Here is a 17304-nt window from a genome sequence, read left to right on the forward strand (position 1 = left end):
CACTGGAGGAATTTGTTAGAATTTCTGCTCCGTGATTGCAGTCATGGGATTTTTGTCTATCACATGACAGTGTATGTTTTGACTCCACGGAGTGGGAAGTGACAAAGACAGGATGTTTATGTTACTGTGTTCCGTGAAGTGGGACTATTGTCCTTTGTTCTTTTTCTCTTTGCTGTCTGATGCTAGAGAGAGAGGGAGCCATGCTGCAGTGCTCCGTGTGTGTTTATATGTAAATAAAGTAGATTAGCCAAAATGCTGAGTTGCTGAGGTCTGTCACACAACTGCGAAGACTCTGGGGATCCCTAAGTGTGCCGGTGTCGGTTGGCATCGGTCGCTGTGATGTTCGGGTAGAAGAAAGCTTTTGAAGCTCCCAAACGATTGACCAGGAGGGAGTGAACATGCCAGTCAGGCATGTGTCTCTACCAGGGTCCTACTCAAGAGTAGGACGAGCTCCTGGCAGAATTAAGGTCGATTTGGGGTTTGCCAAAATAAATTAACTATTGCTCATACTCTTATTTGATCTGTAATTTATTGGGCATGTTGTAGATACGCCTTGTTGATGGTTCAGTATGAAAGTGAGCAAAGGTCTGGTATATTAGTTATTAAGTGGCTTACAGCTAACATCTGTGGAATAGCCTTAGGAATACAATGTGAAACTGTATACCTCAGTTAACCCCCTCTTTAAGCATCTTGATCTCTTCTAGGATAACAGGGATATTGGAAAAAAGACCCAATGGCCTTATCTGGCCCTTTCGGGTTACCAACATGGCCTACAGGATCTACTTGGTTTCCCCATGTCACACTAGAACCCCGAGGTCCACCAAACAGAGCCAAGGGCATAAGTGTGTCCCAGATGGATGGAAATACACTAATAATTCAGGAATGGGAACATGCTGATTCCAGGAATCTGAGATGGTTACTAGAAGCGAGTTTGTAAGTTCTTCCATACAAAAATCTACTCCCCTCACCAAGCATTTTGTTAGCCACCTAATTTTGCAGTCTGGGTGAAATTATTTTTAGTTGTTAGATAATTAGGAGTCAACCCCTTGGTGATCTACTGCAAATTTCTCAAAACCAGTTTGAAATCTGTATTGTGATATCGGTTTCATAGTTTTTGACCTGGCAATACAGTATATTGGGAATCATGGTGTGTTTGTGTGTGCTATGCAAAAAATCCCTATGTGGGGGAAACCGTGAAGCCAGCCAATTCTTCTCTTGATTCCTGCAGTTCGTTAACTCTGCTCTGCCTCATGCAGTGGGCAGTGAATCAGGCGCCGCCCAAAATCACAATGCAGGGAAAATCATGAAGCCAGCCAGTGTCTCTACACAACTCCATCCTTTTTTCAGACGTGGTGATCTATTGATATATCGCGATGTTTGGGTGGTGATATATCACGATGTTGAAAACGAGATTATCACCCAGCCCTACTAAAGGGGAAGAGATTTTGGTCACAAGATAAAACCCAGTTTGATTTCCATCCAGCTCCACCCGCTCCAAAAGATAAACGCCCTTTAGAAAGGGTTTGAGGCTACTCCTTTTGGTTCCACCTACCCAAGAACACCATGCGCTACCATCACAAACCACTCCCAGGCCACTCCACAATCTGTTGCACTAAAGCAGACCCGGCCATTCTAAATACTTGAGCCTTTGTGGGCATTTTAATAAGCAACTTGGTATGGACTTTAAATTAAAATGAGCATGTCAACTTTGGGATCCGGTTAACCCAACAATCAGTAAAACGTAGCAAGTGGATCAGAAGAGCAGTTCTTCATCTTATTTTGGCCAATGTTCCTTCAGGTGCTCTTTTAACTGGGGGATATTGGGCTGCTGCCGTTTGCACACGTGACACTTCAGAGGCAGGTTCAAGAGTTTGGCAACGTCCTTGTCTACAGTTACTCTCCCTTTCTTCTTCACCATCGCAATCAGATCTGGAAATTGGGGTGGGGGAGAGGAGAGACAGACATGTTTTATTTGAGATTACAGGTTCGGCCATATCTGTTTTGTTAAAGTTAGGAAACGTGTGCCAACGGCTTAGCTCTGCTCCCTGTGTAAATGGGAGGGAATTGATTCCCTCTTATGACATTCCGCTGGTGCAGACAGCTGCTTGATTGTTATAAGAATTTAAGGTCTCAAATATATAAATTAAATGTTCATAAATTTACAAGGCAAACACATAAGTATGTAAACGTGTCTGAAATAGTACAGGAGAACAATCCTGAAACCATTTTGACTCTACCAAATTGACCTCAAATCTTTCTCTGCAAGGAGGAAGGAAATGGGAAAAACTCTCCATTGTCTTTTTCTTACCTGTCTTTAGGGCATCTTTGTGTGTTAATAGGGGGAGCCTGTAACCTGGATTCAGGAATTAAAGTATTTACCATCACTAAAGACAGCCAGGCTGCACAAGTAAGCAATCACTGGCCATTGTCGGGTATCCTGGCAGACAAGATTTCTGTTGTAGACCGCCTCATTCTGTGATGTATGTATGTTGTTTTGGGGGTGGTCTTGAACTACAGGGTGGGCAATTTCAAAAGTCTAGATAAGGGCTTGCATGTCATTGTTCTGGGTTCTTCCTCCCTCCTGCGTATGGTGAGGGAGGACCCTGTTGCAACAGTTTAATAAAGATCAGGCTTACTAGCTGCTTTGCTTCCCAATATTCGCTGGTTGGTCTCTCTTATTTTCTCCTACCGATAGGGAACCCATTTAAGGACTCTTGGATACCCCATAAGGGAAAAGGAGCAGATTTTGTTGACATTACTATCTGTCTAAATATATCTTTTGCCAGTCCCATTGCATTCTCATGCGTCGCTTCCCAAACATAATACTGGGAAGACACATTTTGCACTTGAATTAAAATTGGAGGAAAACAGCATTCTAAACCTCAGACCTGAACATGTTTGCTTTTGGCACGTGAAAGGATATGAATCACTTTCCATTGGAAGGAGGTGTGTGACCAGAGCACTAACTCATGCAGAGACACAAAAGGAAACCTCCGAGGATGAGGTAATCTGCTGCACCTGCCTCAGAAGCAAGTGAAGGATCCGGCCAACATCTGATGCAAAGATACAGCAGAATTCTCAACTGCAGTGGAGGTGGATTGGGGGAAAAGCAAGACCAGGGGAGTGAATCCGTTGTATATTAACTTTGAGACTAGGTGGCTCAGCCTCTAGCGACTGAGATCTCTGCATTAGAACAGTCCCTCCCTCCCCTAGCTCCATGTTATTATAGCAACTCTCATTTACGGGAAACTAAGCTGTATATATTAGTGGCCACACAGATGCTGCTTTAAGCTGCTCCATATGCCAGCTGTCTCAACAGGTGATTTGCTCAAATGCTGTGGGTCAAGCACCACAGTTCAAGAAGGACACTGACAAAGTGGAACGTGTCCAGAGGAGGGCAACCAAAATGGTCAAAGGCCTGGAAACGATGCCTTATGAGGAACGGCTAAGGGAGCTGGGCATGTTTAGCCTGGAGAAGAGGAGGTTAAGGGGTGATAGGATAGCCATGTTCAAATATATAAAAGGATGTCACATAGAGGAGGGAGAAAGGTTGTTTTCTGCTGCTCCAGAGAAGCGGACACGGAGCAATGGTTCCAAACTACAAGAAAAAAGATTCCACCTAAACATTAGGAAGAACTTCCTGACAGTAAGAGCTGTTTGACAGTGGAATTTGCTGCCAAGGAGTGTGGTGGAGTCTCCTTCTTTGGAGGTCTTTAAGCAGAGGCTTGACAACCATATGTCAGGAGTGCTCTGATGGTGTTTCCTGCTTGGCAGGGGGTTGGACTCGATGGCCCTTGTGGTCTCTTCCAACTCTATGATTCTATGAGTCTATGATTCTAAGCAATTTTCTCCATGTGGCAGCAGACTCTCTTTTGGGCTGTTTGTGGCCCACATCAGGTGATCATAGAATAACAGAACTGTAGAGTTGGGAGGGACCCTGAGGGTCATCTAGTCCAACCCCCTGCAATACAGGAATCTTTTGCCCAGTGTGGGACTCAAACCCACAATCCTGAGATCAAGAGTCTCATACTCTACTAACTGAGCTATCCCCATTTCATAGCTTCTATATCCAAGATGCCTGTGTGTCTTATACAGTGGTACCTCTGGTTGCGAACAGGATCCGTTCCGGAGGCCTGTTCACAACACGAGCAGAACGCAACCCGCGTCTGCGCATCTTGAGATTCGCCGCTTCTGCGCATGCATGTGACGTCATTTTGTGCGTATGCGCAAGCGGCAAAACCCGGAAGTAACCCTTTCCAGTACTTCCAGGTCGCCGCGGGACGCAACCTGAAAACACTCAACCTGAAGCAAATGTAACATGAGGTGTGACTGTATTGGAAAACAATGCTGGAAAGTTTTGGCATCCTGTTTCACAGCCAGGGGGTGATGGAATAACTCCTAGGGGAATCTCTAAGCCCCAGACGTAGGTTCCTCTCCCAGGTGTATCCTGCAAATCTGGGGTAGGTTACTTGGGGCACTGACTGATTTTTAACAGCTAATTCTCAACACCCTCACCAAGCTCCACTACTTACTACATGCCTTTTTTATCCTGCTCCCAAGATGGAACAGATCCCACAGCAGCTTATGTAAGAGCAACCACCACAAAGGCTGTCCCAGCTTGTACAATCCCCTGCTTTTTTTTGGAAGAAGCCAAGGCAGTTCACATTTGTACGGCACCTATGCCCCCCTGGAAAAAAACTCTGATGCTGGGAAAGATGGAGGGCACAAAGAGAAGGGGACGACAGGATGAGATGGTTGGATGGTGTTACAGAAGCGACCAACATGAATTTGACGAAACTGTGGGAGGCAGTGGAAGACAGGAGTGCCTGGCGTGCTCTGGTCCATGGGGTCACAAGGAGTCGGACACGACTAATCGATTAAACAACATGCTCCCCTAGAACAGGAGGTATTGCTGAACTACAACTCCCATCAGCCCTAGCAAGCATGACCTTGAGCTAGCAGTCAAGGGAGTTGTAGTCCAGCAACATCTGGAGTGTCAAAGGTTCTCCATGCTTACCCTAGAGTCATTACTACAGCTGCATGAATATGAAAATGTGAAGGGATCATCCAGGAAACTTGTTTTAGAATAATCCTGCAATGCAGGCTAAATTAACACAATAGCTGCAGCCACATTTGTTTAATCCTGCCTGGCCTATTCACATATAAAAGGAGGAGGTTGTGGCTATCTTAAGAGTTAGGTGTTTGAGAGGTCTCTTCCCTTTTCCCCTAGGCCAGTTCAGTTGTAGTATTGGAGCAGAGCTGTGGAGAAAGTACCTGGAGAGGAGGGTTCAGTTCACGACACCTGCATGCCTCCTTTTATGTTAAAATCAGACACCCTCCCACCTGCTTAATCTGCGTGTGAAAGATGCGGTCATGGCTAGGTTTCTTGGAGAAAACAAAGTCCAAAGACAGACAAATAAACAGACACTCACAAATAAAGAGTAATTTTAGAAGAGATGGATCAGGTTGTTGTTTTTTACCTTTGGAGTCTATGAAGTACTCTGTTGTAAAAGAGTTCCAGTGCTTCTTGGTTTTGAAGCACGGTGAATCAAAATCTTGGCTGATGACATGAAGATGCAGCTGGCTGAGAAAACAACACAACAAGGATGTGTGTTATATGTTGCTGTAACAGGTAATGAACAAATTATTAAAGCTGGCCTTTCCTTTTAACAAAAGGTAGGAAATTTGTTTACAGCATCTCATACTTACATATTTCAAAAAGCACCTATAACTGAGGTTTTGGTACTCCACAAACCGATTTAGTCAATTAACAAACAAGTTAATCTGGTTATAAAACAAGATTACTTCTCAACTGAAAAATAAACAAATCCTTAATTGGCCAACAGACCTAATGATTACAATTAAGCACTTTTAGAGCTTGCCGTAATGTGCAGAATGCCTTATGGCAAGCATACTTTAATTATGCTGTAGGTTGTCACTGCGGCCTTCTGAAATAAGTCACTTCTACTCCCACTTCACAAATTTCGAACAGAAATAGAGAAACAGTGAGTGGGCTAAATCTGGCCTGTAAACTCGTGGAACGTGCTGGATCCAAAACAGCAGTAGTGGCAGAAACACAGCTTTTGCACAAGCGTTCTCAAGGGTTGACAAACTCTGGCGTGTTGCCGGAGCCAACCATTATTTTTCATCGTTTGCTGCTACCTTACTGTGGACACGTGTGGGGCAAAGTAAGAAACCAGCCATGTGCCACCCAACCCCTCTGTTATGCACCAAATCTGCAGGAGGGAGGAAGCGTCCACAGGGGAGGCAGGCATTCTCTCCAGTAGGCACCTGGCAGAGTGTGCTGGGCACCTGCCAGTTGCCAGAATTAAATTTACAGAATGGGATTTAACTAAGTTGCTGGCTGCGAGGAACAAAGTCCACTTGCCATGGGATTCCCCCCTCCTTCACCTCCCCCCTTGGGCCCTCTAAATCTGCTCTTGAAGGTTGGGGGAAACCCTGGGAGACTCGCAAGGGGAGGAGAGGGAGAAGTCATCTTGTGAGATGGACCTTGTTCAGCGCTTGCAGGGTCCACCATGCTGAATTCCACCCACAGTTGTTTCCAGGGTCTGTGCCTGGGGAGCCCTGGTGTTTGTGGCTGTGTACTACCTCCAGTGAATACAAGCTGCTAGGCAGCATGAAAGAGCCCTCTTTTGTTCCTGTCCTGCTTTCAGGCTTCCCAAGGACATCTCGTTGGCCACAGGATGCTGGGCCAGATGGGTGGCGGGGGGTAGGTCAGCAATAACTCACAAGGCATCAGGGAAGTTAACTCTTTATTCAAGGAAAGCCAGGACAACTCCGTAAGCCAGGCCTAATGAGCCCAGCAACTTGTCCCAGTAGATCTTGCCCCTATGAGGCAGTTGTGGGGACTGAAGGTCCCCACTTTCCCATAGTTTGTTACCAGACGTCCCCGTTTCCCGGGGACAGTCCCCGGATTTACAAATCAGTCCACTGACAAAATCCATCTATTTAGTAGGAAGTTAAAAAGTGTCTCCAGATTCATTGGAAGAAAAAAAAGTAACTTTACCATAGTTCCCTACATCTCCTGCGCCCTGGGTCCTTCCCAAGTCTCTCTTTGCTCTACTCTCTTCATACCTCTCCTAGTACTGAGAGACCAGGAAGGAGGGGAGCTGGTCACAGCAGGAGGGGGAGACCCCCTGGCTTCTTCAGCTGTCTGCCTTATCTCTGCCTCTTAGCTCCACCCCTCTCCAGCCTCTGATTCTGGGCTGCTTTCTGGCACAGCCTCTTCCTGCTCACTAAACCCTGTTACCTCTTCAGCTTCCGACACCTCCTCCTCTCAGTCTGCTCTCTCTTCTCCCTCTCACCACTCATTGTCATCCCACCACCAATCTCCTGGTTCCGAGTCTTCTTCCCTTGGGGGTTCTCCAGGTGGTTCCTCCGCCCACTCCTTTGCATCCAGCCGGTCCATGACAATGGGCCTTCGCCCTGAACCAACAGGTCACTAACCCAGTTCCGAACACAATTATGGATTACCTCATGCTGGGAATGGCATGGTAGCCCAGTCTGAAGCGCAAGCTGTCTTTTTCAGGGCACTGCTGGATGACCTTCTCTCCAAGGGCATGCATGTGCTCCAGAAGTTCCAGATGCTCCTGAGTTACTTTACTCAAGGTAAAGATGGATTGCCATGGCAGCACTAACCAGTGATAGCGAGCTTTCGGATACTTGTCCTTTATAACTACAGCCTTTTCATCCTTGTAGACCTAGCAGAGAAACACAGAAGTCCTACGGTCTTGCACTGATTTTGCTATCATGGAGCATATATCCTCAGGCACCACGGTGACCCAAGTTAAAAATGAGATCCTTACCTGCATATCTGGGTTTTGCATGGAGACCTTCAGACCTTGAGCCCAGTACTCCAAACATGGCTATAGGACAAAACACAGAAACTCTGATAAAATAAGTCTGGAAATGTTCAATGGGACACACTTCCTAGTTAAGTATGCTTAAGACTGCAGCCTAAAAGAGCCAAGTCACATAGCTAAAATAGCTGTAGGAGACACTTGTGGTTCTGATTGCATTCTGAAAGAGCACTGAATGCCAACATATTTGTAACTCTCAGGTCGTTCCTGGGAGCAACAGTAGTAGGCAAATAGCCCAAAATGCAGCAGTACTTTGATGGAGATTAGCAGAAACTCAAATGGTGCCTTCTGTCTGCCCCCGTTTCACGATGGCAGGGCCCTGGGTGTGGAACCTATGGCCCTCCACACATTCTTGGACTCCAGGTCCCATCAATCCCAGGCAGGATAGCCAATGGTCATGGGTGATGGAGGCTACAGTCCAATATATATCATTTGGAAGACTACAGGTTCACACACACACACACACACACACACACACCCCTCACCCTATCTGAATAACGTGTGACTATCAGGCAATCCCTGATCTAGTTGGGAACGCCAATTACCCACAAACTGTGAGGTCTGGCAGCACTGTTCAATGTTCTACACCTGCCCCGCAAACCCAAAAGTCAAGCCCCAATATCAAGGTCTTGTACAGCCTTTGCCCCTACTAAGATCTACATTGCAGACACATCAACAGGGTTATTATATCAGTCTCAGTGTTATATCTCTCCTCAAAGATTTATAGGAACTGCTTGGGCGAGGATGCCGAGAAGCCTTTAATTCCACTTCACTGAAGGGCAACTCCAAGGAGAGAGCAGCAAATGACCATTGCACCAATTTAAGCCTGTAATGTAGATAAGGCCCTAATGTTATCTCACCTACCGCTCAGGTCCTGCAGTGAAAGGAGAGCTTCATCGGCTTCACCCACCCACTTGTGCTACAACAGGGGTTACCGCTAATATTTCCTGGCTCACCTTTTTGTTGACGGAGCTTCCACTTGAAGAAATAGAACTACTGCTGTAGCTGGAATCGCAGACTTGAGGGGCCATTTTTGCGTGTTTGCCTGGCATGCTTTCCATGCCACCAGTCTCAAGTTCATCCTGTGTTCTTTTCCCCCCTTTAGGCTCCACCGTCTCCTTACCACCACAAGCCCCCATTTCCTCCGAGAATTGCACGGTGTACGGGTACAGATTGTTGACGATATGGAGAATTTGCCCTGGCTTCAGTTTGCTTTCCTGGTCCTTGCCAATATCCACTAGGTCAATGCTGGTTGGGTTGACTCCTATCTTTGGAGCAAAAGAAAATGCCAGAATTGGTGTTTTGCCACTGAACCAGAACTTCCACACCCCTAAATACGGGATCCATGGAAGGACATGTAGTATTTCCTACACACCCGACCGACTGACAACCTGGCCATTTTAGCGGTAGACCACAAGTGGGATGAACAAGTCTACTTTGTGGTAGGCGATCCAACACATTCGCTACAACAGTACGAAACTTTAGAAAGGAATATTGCGTTGGATCCTGTGATATGTTAACTTAAAGCAGTTCATGGAAATAAATTTGCCTGTTCCCTCTTCCCTGATGCATTCACCTGCCTAACCCCCCCCCCAAAGCCTCTATGGAAAGAAATGGGGCTCCTCCTGAACCATATGAAGTGGAGCATGCTCTTCCTAATTTTGGGAACCCTCCCCTCCCTGCAGCAGCCCCCTGTGTCCCACCCTATTGTTCACAGGCAGCCTTCTGGAGAGGCTTTTGCAGGGGGTGGGGCATAGGTGCTGGCAGTGGGAAGGAGAGGATCCTCAGCCTATAGACCTTCATCAACCTTCCTTCTATCGACTTCAGTCTAGAGTCTAGACTAAGATTTCAGTCCTATACATATGTACCTGGGAGTAAGTCCCATGGAATGAGGCTTATTTTCCTGTTGATTGTATAGGATTGTACTGTAAGCCTCTTACAAGGAGCAAAGGGCAGGGGAGGGGAATCAGATAAATTCAGCTTACTTTGGCTATTCCTCTCAGATGGGTATTAATTCTGGATGAAAGCCACTTTATGAAAAGGAAGCAGAATGAAATACACTTCCTTCAAGCAGGGTAGGTCTTAGAAACTGGTTGGGCAAAGCAATAAAGCACTCTTGTTACCTATAAAGTCAGTGAAACGTTAGCACACAGTGAAATGTTTGCTCCATGTGACGCGGGTTATTTCCACTCAACTGGAGACAGCGTTGCTGGATCTCAGTGCCAATAAAATCCAAAGCCAGCCCAAGGTAATAAAGAGGCTCACAATGGACGAAAGGGGGGTGGGGGGGTGGGATATATCCTTCCCAAGCTTCCTGGTTTTGCAACGTACGGAATATCACTCTTTCAGAACGACTTACTCATCATTGCCGGTGATTAGGGATGCTTCTAAAAAGGACCACATTGGTGAGATTTGGTTTCAATGGATTTCTTATGTTAATAACAATGCAGAGATGGGCCACCCAACTCATTTCCCATTGTAGAAAGGTTATGTTGGAACTGACTAATAGTCTGGGTACCTTTTCTTTTCTTTTCCTCATCTGCTCTTGATTGAGTCGTGTTATTTGCCGCATGCATTCTGTGTCTTCAGGCTGTACACTTTATATTAACTTTTACAAAATAACAAAACTATTTTTTTAAAAAAAAAGAGGGGGGGGGGGGAGAACAGTCCATCTTTGGATTTATTTTTAAACTCTGCCTCCTTCACTGAAGTCAACTCCTGGTCAGAGAACTAAGCTCCTCCCTGCAGCATCGAAAGATTGCCTTATCAACCTTTAGTCAGAGCCAAACAAAACACAAAGAAAATTATGCTAGCAGCCCCTGGCAGTCCACCCTTTTCCTGTAGCCAGAAAGAAGCAGCTTCCATTTTGCCCAGGTCTCCTTCCTTCAGGTCAACTACCACATGGCTGTTTGCCACTATGGTTGCCTAGGCAATGACCCGTCACAGCTGTGAGAATGGCAGAGAAGTCTAAGCTGACACAGAGGCCAGTCTCTGAAGCAGCAGAGTTTTCTAAAGATAACTTAGGTAATAGGTGGGACTTAAAAGACATGGGTTGAATGCAAGTGAAGATGTTCAATCTGTTCCAAACCTGGCATAAAATTGTTTCAAAACAGGGCAATGAGTAATGGAAGTCCCACCTCCTCTTATTTTACTACACTTTGTTGGGGAAAAGTGGTTGAATTAATTCACTCGCAGAGGCTGCATTTATTCAAAACCTTCTACGGGGAAAAGGGGAAAACAATGCGACGTCTTTGATCAGTAGCAGATACACTGCCCTTCCCGCACTCAGCAGGACCCTATGTAGCAACTGAAAATATCTCACATCTATCTCCAGTACCACGGAAATCCAGGAAATGAGCCTATATTTGCAAGCTTTGCATTATTCATTTCACTTCCATTTCTTTATCCAAAGAATGCATCGACATGGGTTGTGGCAAAAGAGGGAACGGACAGAAAAGGGGGCAATAAGCACTCAGTGACAGGCTCATGACATATAATGCTTAGACCAGCCTTCGTCCACCTGGTGCCCCCTCCAGATGTTTTGGACTACAACTCACATCAGCCCCAGCCAGCATGATGGGAGCTGTAGTCCAAAAACATACGAAGGGCACCAACTTGTCGAAGACAGTGATAGCCCTTGAGCTCTGAAAGCGCCGCCCAAAGCTCTTTTGGATTTCTGAGTGCAAAGCAAAGTTATGCTTTCAAAGGGGATGAAACTGGCGTAAACCGCGGGACACAAGCATTTCTGCCCTTCCACTTAAGCTTCATAAAGTGCTCTCAGCATTCCTGCGTGCGAAGGAAAGGACATACCTGTTTAACCTGGACATACCCTTTGTTGCAGTCTGCTTTTAGCTGTACTGAAAAGAAAAGTGACAAGAGAGTGACGTTAGGCCTCCCCCCCCCCCCCCCGCATGCCCCAGCATTTTATGCTGAAGGGTATACTAACCAGAAAGGACTGGGGAGGGAGGACAGGTTGACCCCAATGAGCAAACACCTTAATTTAATTTTACTAAATTTAGAAAGTAAGTGGCAGGTGTCCATCAACTTATTTGTGAGCCGTGGAAATCAAGGCCTGCTCTATTAGCCTGGAAAATAAATTAAGCTCAGGATTATATGACTCCATGAAGTGCGACCGCACTTTGCTGATGCCCAGCCTTTCACTCCATCTGTTTCACATCTGTTCCAGAGGACTGAAGGATCCTCCAGAGCAGACCTGCCTGCTTTGAGATTTTGAAGGGTGCACAGGGAGAAGTGGAAGTACCACTGTAACACATGGAACTCTGGGCATGCGGCGCTGGATTCAACCCATCTCTCCGCCTCTCCCTATTTACTGGGGGTGGCCCTTATAGTCTAGTGCCTGTTGAAGCAAAACACCCATTCTTGCTAGTTACGGGTGCAAAATGTCAGTGTGCTGCTTCCCATATCAATCTAGATAGTAAATGCCGGTGAACTGATTGCGTTGGGAGTTCCTGCTCTGAAACAAAGGCAACCAGATCAAGCATTCTCTCGACTTACTTGCATTTTATAGCACAGGTTTGCTAACACATCCTGTGCGAAGAGCCAATGCAAGACAGACAATTGCAGGCTATAAATTAATATGATGTTCAAAAAAGGAAAGACCTTTTTGCAACGTGCAGGTGGGGATCTAAACTTATAGAGAACAGGTGTAATTATAAGCAGTGCATTTTTATGACATTATTTACTGGTATAGAGTATTGGCATCTCTCTCTTTTTGTGTCTGTTTGTTTTTCTGCCCATGGCGTTTTTATCAACATATGAGTTCTGGCACCTCATTTCCCAGGTTCACTCCCCGTCTACACGTAGGGTTGGAGAAACCAGTGAAATTCTGGAGTCACTGCTAGTCAATGTAGCTATTACTGAGCTAAATGGGTTAATGGTCTGACTCATAAAATTTCACAGTTGGAAGAGTTATCTAGCCCAACCCCTGCATTGCAGGAGTCACAGCTAATATTTTGTTTCTGCAAGACACGTACAGGAACCATATTTCTATCAGTTGGCCTGGCACTGCGACTCTACAAACAAGCTTGTTGTGACAAATTGACTTCTCCACCAACTCTGTGTGCCAAATCAGGTGCAGTTGGTGGAAAGCGGAAGTCCAGCACCTCTGCTTCTTAGTCTTTTTATATAAAGCAACTTTCCGTGCTTCTATTTTGTTCTGCGAACTGTAGAGAATTTTGGAGGTTTTAATCTTACTTAGCATTAGTTCTTCAAAGTGTTCAAAGTATTTCTTGTGGTGATCCATGTTGGTTTTCTCATTCTGATGTGGCAAACAGAGGGCTGTGTCACCTTCCTTGTACCTTGGAAGTCGAATGGAATCCATTCCAGAAGTCCATTCGACTTCCAGAACGTTCGGAAACCAAAGTGCGGCTTCTGATTGGTTGCAGGAAGTTCCTGCAGCCAATCGGAAGCCGCGGAAGCCCCGTCGGATGTTCAGGTTCCAAAGAACGTTCACAAATACTCACTTCCAGGTTTGCGGCATTCGGGAGCCAAAACATCCAAGGCGTTCGGGATTCAAGGTAGGACTGTATTACCAACAGCACAATCCTAACTGTGCCTACTATGAAATAAGTCTTAACATTTTGCAAGTGGGGGTTAGGACCGCAGCCCTAGGAAGTTTAGTGGAAGCTCTCGGTCTTTTAGCCTCTCCTTTAGCCCTATAGCAGCACCCCCTGCAAACTATTTAGCTTCAAATAACTTATGATGCTACACCAAAAGAAATCAATCCTAAGCATTTTTACTCAGAAGTGAGGACTACTGAGTTTTAACGGGAGTTCCTCCCTAGCATGTTTAGGATTGCAACCTTCATCTCCACTTTACCTTGTCTTCGGGAACACTTCTTGTCTGTTATCTCCGTTTCGGGCCCACGCCCTAGCATCACCATTTCTAAATGTGGCAGTTTAATTCGCTGACAGGCTCTATCTTTGCTCACAAGCCAGCACACACGCATTGTGCTCAAGGGAGAAAAGAAAGAAGGGGAAAAAATAAATACTCAGTTTTACTAAGTGAATCTTAAATTCAGCTCGGGAACAAGCGAGCCACACGTTTTCCATAAAATCTATATTTTATTTTACAGCGCTCATTGGATAGGTCTTAATTTTGCATTCAGCGTAGTGGGTACAAGCTTGTGGAACTCCCTGTCTAACTGAGATTAGACAGGCACCCTCCTTGCTGAACTTGACTAAGGAACATGACTAAGACTTTCTTGCTCCAGAGGGAATATTAAGGTAGTGTTTTTTTCTGTGATGAATTGTTGTTGTTTTATCGCCCCCCACTTTCTGTGGTTTGTTTTTACGCACACTGCTTAGAAATGCAAATAATTAAGCAGTATATAAATGTCTAAAACAAAACAAAACAAAATAATCTTTAGAATTCAATCTCTCTGCAGGTGGAAGAAAACCGAGACTTACAGAACACAAATACTTCGTCGGTGCAGAAATAGCGTTAAGATACAGCATAGTTTCAAATATTACATGCACAATACCAATCAAACCTCAACTATTTACCTAAAAGTGTCAGATTAGAACCGGTAAGATTTAATTGCAAGTAAGTATGCTTAAGCTGCATAAGCAAAAATGCAGAATTTTATATCCTAAAAGGACAAGCAAGCACATTGTAACAGTGTTGTTTATACATATACACTTGAATATAACCTGTAGAACAGTCTCATTACTTTTAACATTTGCTACTTTAACACATTTATTAAGCCTCAGCTTTGAAGTATGCCTGTAATTTCCAACTAGCAACCCACAAATTAGTTCTGGTCTCCTACAGGATAATTGCTCCAGAAGGAAATTCCTTCAGGAGCAACGTTGGGAACCTGCCTCTGACATGCATATTTAAGATTTTTGGTTGATGAGGCTCTAAGTTTCGCCTGCGACTATTAACCATGGCACAGGGCTATGTGCATGAACACAAATGCTAAATGAATACAGTTAAGCAGAAGTAACTGTTCATAGAAATTCAGCTATGATAATAGAAACAAACAAATTGTGACTGTAGTCCTAAACATGCCTACCATGGTTCAATGGGTCCTACTTCCAAGTAAACATGTTTACAAATGCACTGTCTATAGTTTCTTCCCCCCCCCCCCAACAAGATTCAATTGTGAAACAGTTATTAATTTGCTTTCATTTTAACCAGGGCTCAGCCTGCAAAGCCCGTCAGAAATTGGGAGTAAGGGACAAGAACAAAATTAAGATTATTCTTAGGTTTTCCATTATAATTCCCAATTTCTTACTCAGTTCAGAAATGCAGATGAATCCTGAATAAGTAAATACAATGCCTTGTGCACAAGTAGATATTTTGAACGGGAAGCAGTGTACAGCAGCTTCTTTGTGTGATTAAAAATAAATGATTTGGGATGGTCCAGTGGTTATTGTCAGGGTGTGGGAGCACAGCTAGTCAACTCATTCCTTTTCAATACGTGCAGGGTAAGAGGAGGGCATCACACTTTACAGTGAGTTGCACACAAAATCAGTTTAAAACTAGATTATCGGTATACAGACATGGAGACTTCCTGGAGATATAGGCATATGATTTGGGGTGATTTCTGGAGTGTGGGTATGTTCAAATCCCAATTCCTTCCTTCAGGTTATTTTTCTGCTTACCACTTAGCCAATATTAGAGCTCTTAAGAACTCAGAAGGCCTGCATACTTTTTTGGCTGGCCTAATAAAAGTTATGGCTTTTGCAGCCTTGTTCCCATTTCCCAAGAAATAAATTCCAAGGAGTTCAATGCGCAGTGAACTTCAGCATGAAATAAACAGCTGCAGATCAGGAATTGTGGATGGGTGGCTCTGGGTAGAATGAACCACTGCCTGAATGACCACAAAGGGTGTGCTGAATTTTCCAACTTTCAAATTCCCAAAATGAGGAGTGCTAAATAAAGTTTTAACATGACATAGGAATTCAAAATTAATTAATTAATACAATTCAGTTTTGCTTGGCAAGTAGCATATTACAAAGCACTTGCCCGTTTTATCATTTATCATTTTATCCCTCCCTCCCTCTCTTTTTTTCTTTCTTTTCCTTCTCCTCCTGCGATGAGGCTACATTTTAATATTTTAATGTTCCATTATTTTAATGTTGTATTTTATTTTTGTTTTTAAGTTGTAATCATTCATCTTGTTTTTATTATTGCTTGTAAGCCGCTCTGAGCCCGGCCTTGGCTGGGGAGGGCGGGGTATAAATAAAAAATTATTATTATTATTATTATTTACATGATGTATTTTTATTATTATTTAGCATTGCCTGACAGCTTCAGAAGGTAACATTTAAACAATCTTAGGAAGCGAAATCACAGAAATCACAGGTTTTGATTCCTCACACCCGAAAATGTATCTGTAAGATTCCCCCCCCCCCCCGCTGAAAAATTTTTGCAAAAATTAAGTTTCAGCCCCTAAAATGACACGCCCCACCTCCATACCAGCAGGGCAAAATGGGAGACAGGAAAAATGACAACAGATTTGGGCCATCTGGAGATGCTCGTCATTTTTCCAGACTCCCCTCCCTTCCCTGCCGGCCTTCGGGACGTCGCCCGCCTCCCACAACACACCCCACGGCCCAGTCCGGCCCCCGGCTCCTCCTGCCCGCCGCCAGCCCGGCCCGCGCCTGGGCTTCCGCTCACCTCCACGCTGCCATCGCCGCCCGCCTCCGCCCGGACGCCGCTGTCCAATAAGCAGCTCCCTTTGCTGCCCGGCAGCCAATCAAACCCGCTCTTTCGATTCCGCGTGGGAGGCGGACCCAGCAAGGAAGTTGCTCGCTCAATGGAGCTGGTCGTGAGCAACTTTCAATATTTCAATATTGGGAGGGGTGTGTGGTCTGGATTTCCCTAGGGGTGCGGGGACCACCCTAGGTATGGTGCGGATTGCATTGCACTAATATTCTTCTGCACTTTATTTTTGCTTAACTAGTTGAATGCAAAGCCTTAATAAAAAAAATGCAGGGGGAAATCTGGAGGAGGTTTGCCTGGCTAATTTTAAAGAGCCAGCTTTTTTGTTTTTTTAAAAAATATACATATGTAACGTAACTTCCGTATGCTGTATTAGCAGTATAAATAGCAAAATATGTTAATATAATTTTTGTATTGTAATTGTTGTAGGAGATCATACAATTGTGATTGAAGATGATATACTATATCGCGCAGCAGAGATTCTGTGTTTAATCCAAGTAGACACTGTGGTACTTCTCAGTAGACAAGTGTGTGTGTGTGTAATATATATATATGTGTGTGTGTGTGTGTGTGTGTAGACACACATGCATTTGAATGTAATAAATGTTTACAGAAAATCAGCTGGAACTTCGTTTTGCTATGTCACAGAGTCCTTCACTGGAAAAACCATTTATTAGGAAGTTGGGTGGCAATATGTAAAAGTGGGACATTTCATCATTGTGTGGGAGACGGT

General features: G+C 44.7%; 1 protein-coding gene across 3 annotated transcripts; it reads right to left on the bottom strand.

Moving 5' to 3' along the window:
• Positions 1 to 1630: 1630 nt before the first annotated feature.
• APTX (aprataxin) lies at positions 1631 to 16605 on the bottom strand. Of its 3 annotated transcripts, XM_081845472.1 has the most exons (8): positions 16527 to 16605; positions 13719 to 13852; positions 11691 to 11737; positions 8837 to 9148; positions 7827 to 7886; positions 7495 to 7721; positions 5481 to 5584; positions 1631 to 1929 (listed from the first exon to the last, which is right to left on the bottom strand). In XM_081845472.1, exons 1-8 carry the CDS (start codon positions 16538 to 16540, stop codon positions 1775 to 1777), a joined length of 1053 nt encoding a protein of 350 aa, XP_081701598.1. In that variant the 5' UTR covers positions 16541 to 16605; the 3' UTR covers positions 1631 to 1774. The 3 variants fall into 3 exon arrangements, with proteins under 3 accessions (XP_081701598.1, XP_081701599.1, XP_081701600.1); XM_081845473.1 differs by lacking the exon at positions 11691 to 11737 and having other exon boundaries at positions 8837 to 9144; XM_081845474.1 differs by lacking the exons at positions 11691 to 11737; positions 13719 to 13852; positions 16527 to 16605 and adding an exon at positions 10384 to 11676 and having other exon boundaries at positions 8837 to 9144.
• Positions 16606 to 17304: the final 699 nt, after the last annotated feature.

Source organism: Podarcis erhardii (genome assembly GCF_964252035.2).
Source record: "Podarcis erhardii genome assembly, chromosome: 17".
Taxonomy (NCBI): domain Eukaryota; kingdom Metazoa; phylum Chordata; class Lepidosauria; order Squamata; family Lacertidae; genus Podarcis; species Podarcis erhardii.

Coding starts and splice junctions, on each gene's coding strand:
- APTX (XM_081845472.1), bottom strand. Junction 7,887..8,836: donor GAAGCTCCGTCAACAAAAAG/GTGAGCCAGGAA, acceptor TTTGTCCTATAG/CCATGTTTGGAGTACTGGGC. Junction 5,585..7,494: donor CATGCCATTCCCAGCATGAG/GTAATCCATAAT, acceptor TTGTTTTCTCAG/CCAGCTGCATCTTCATGTCA.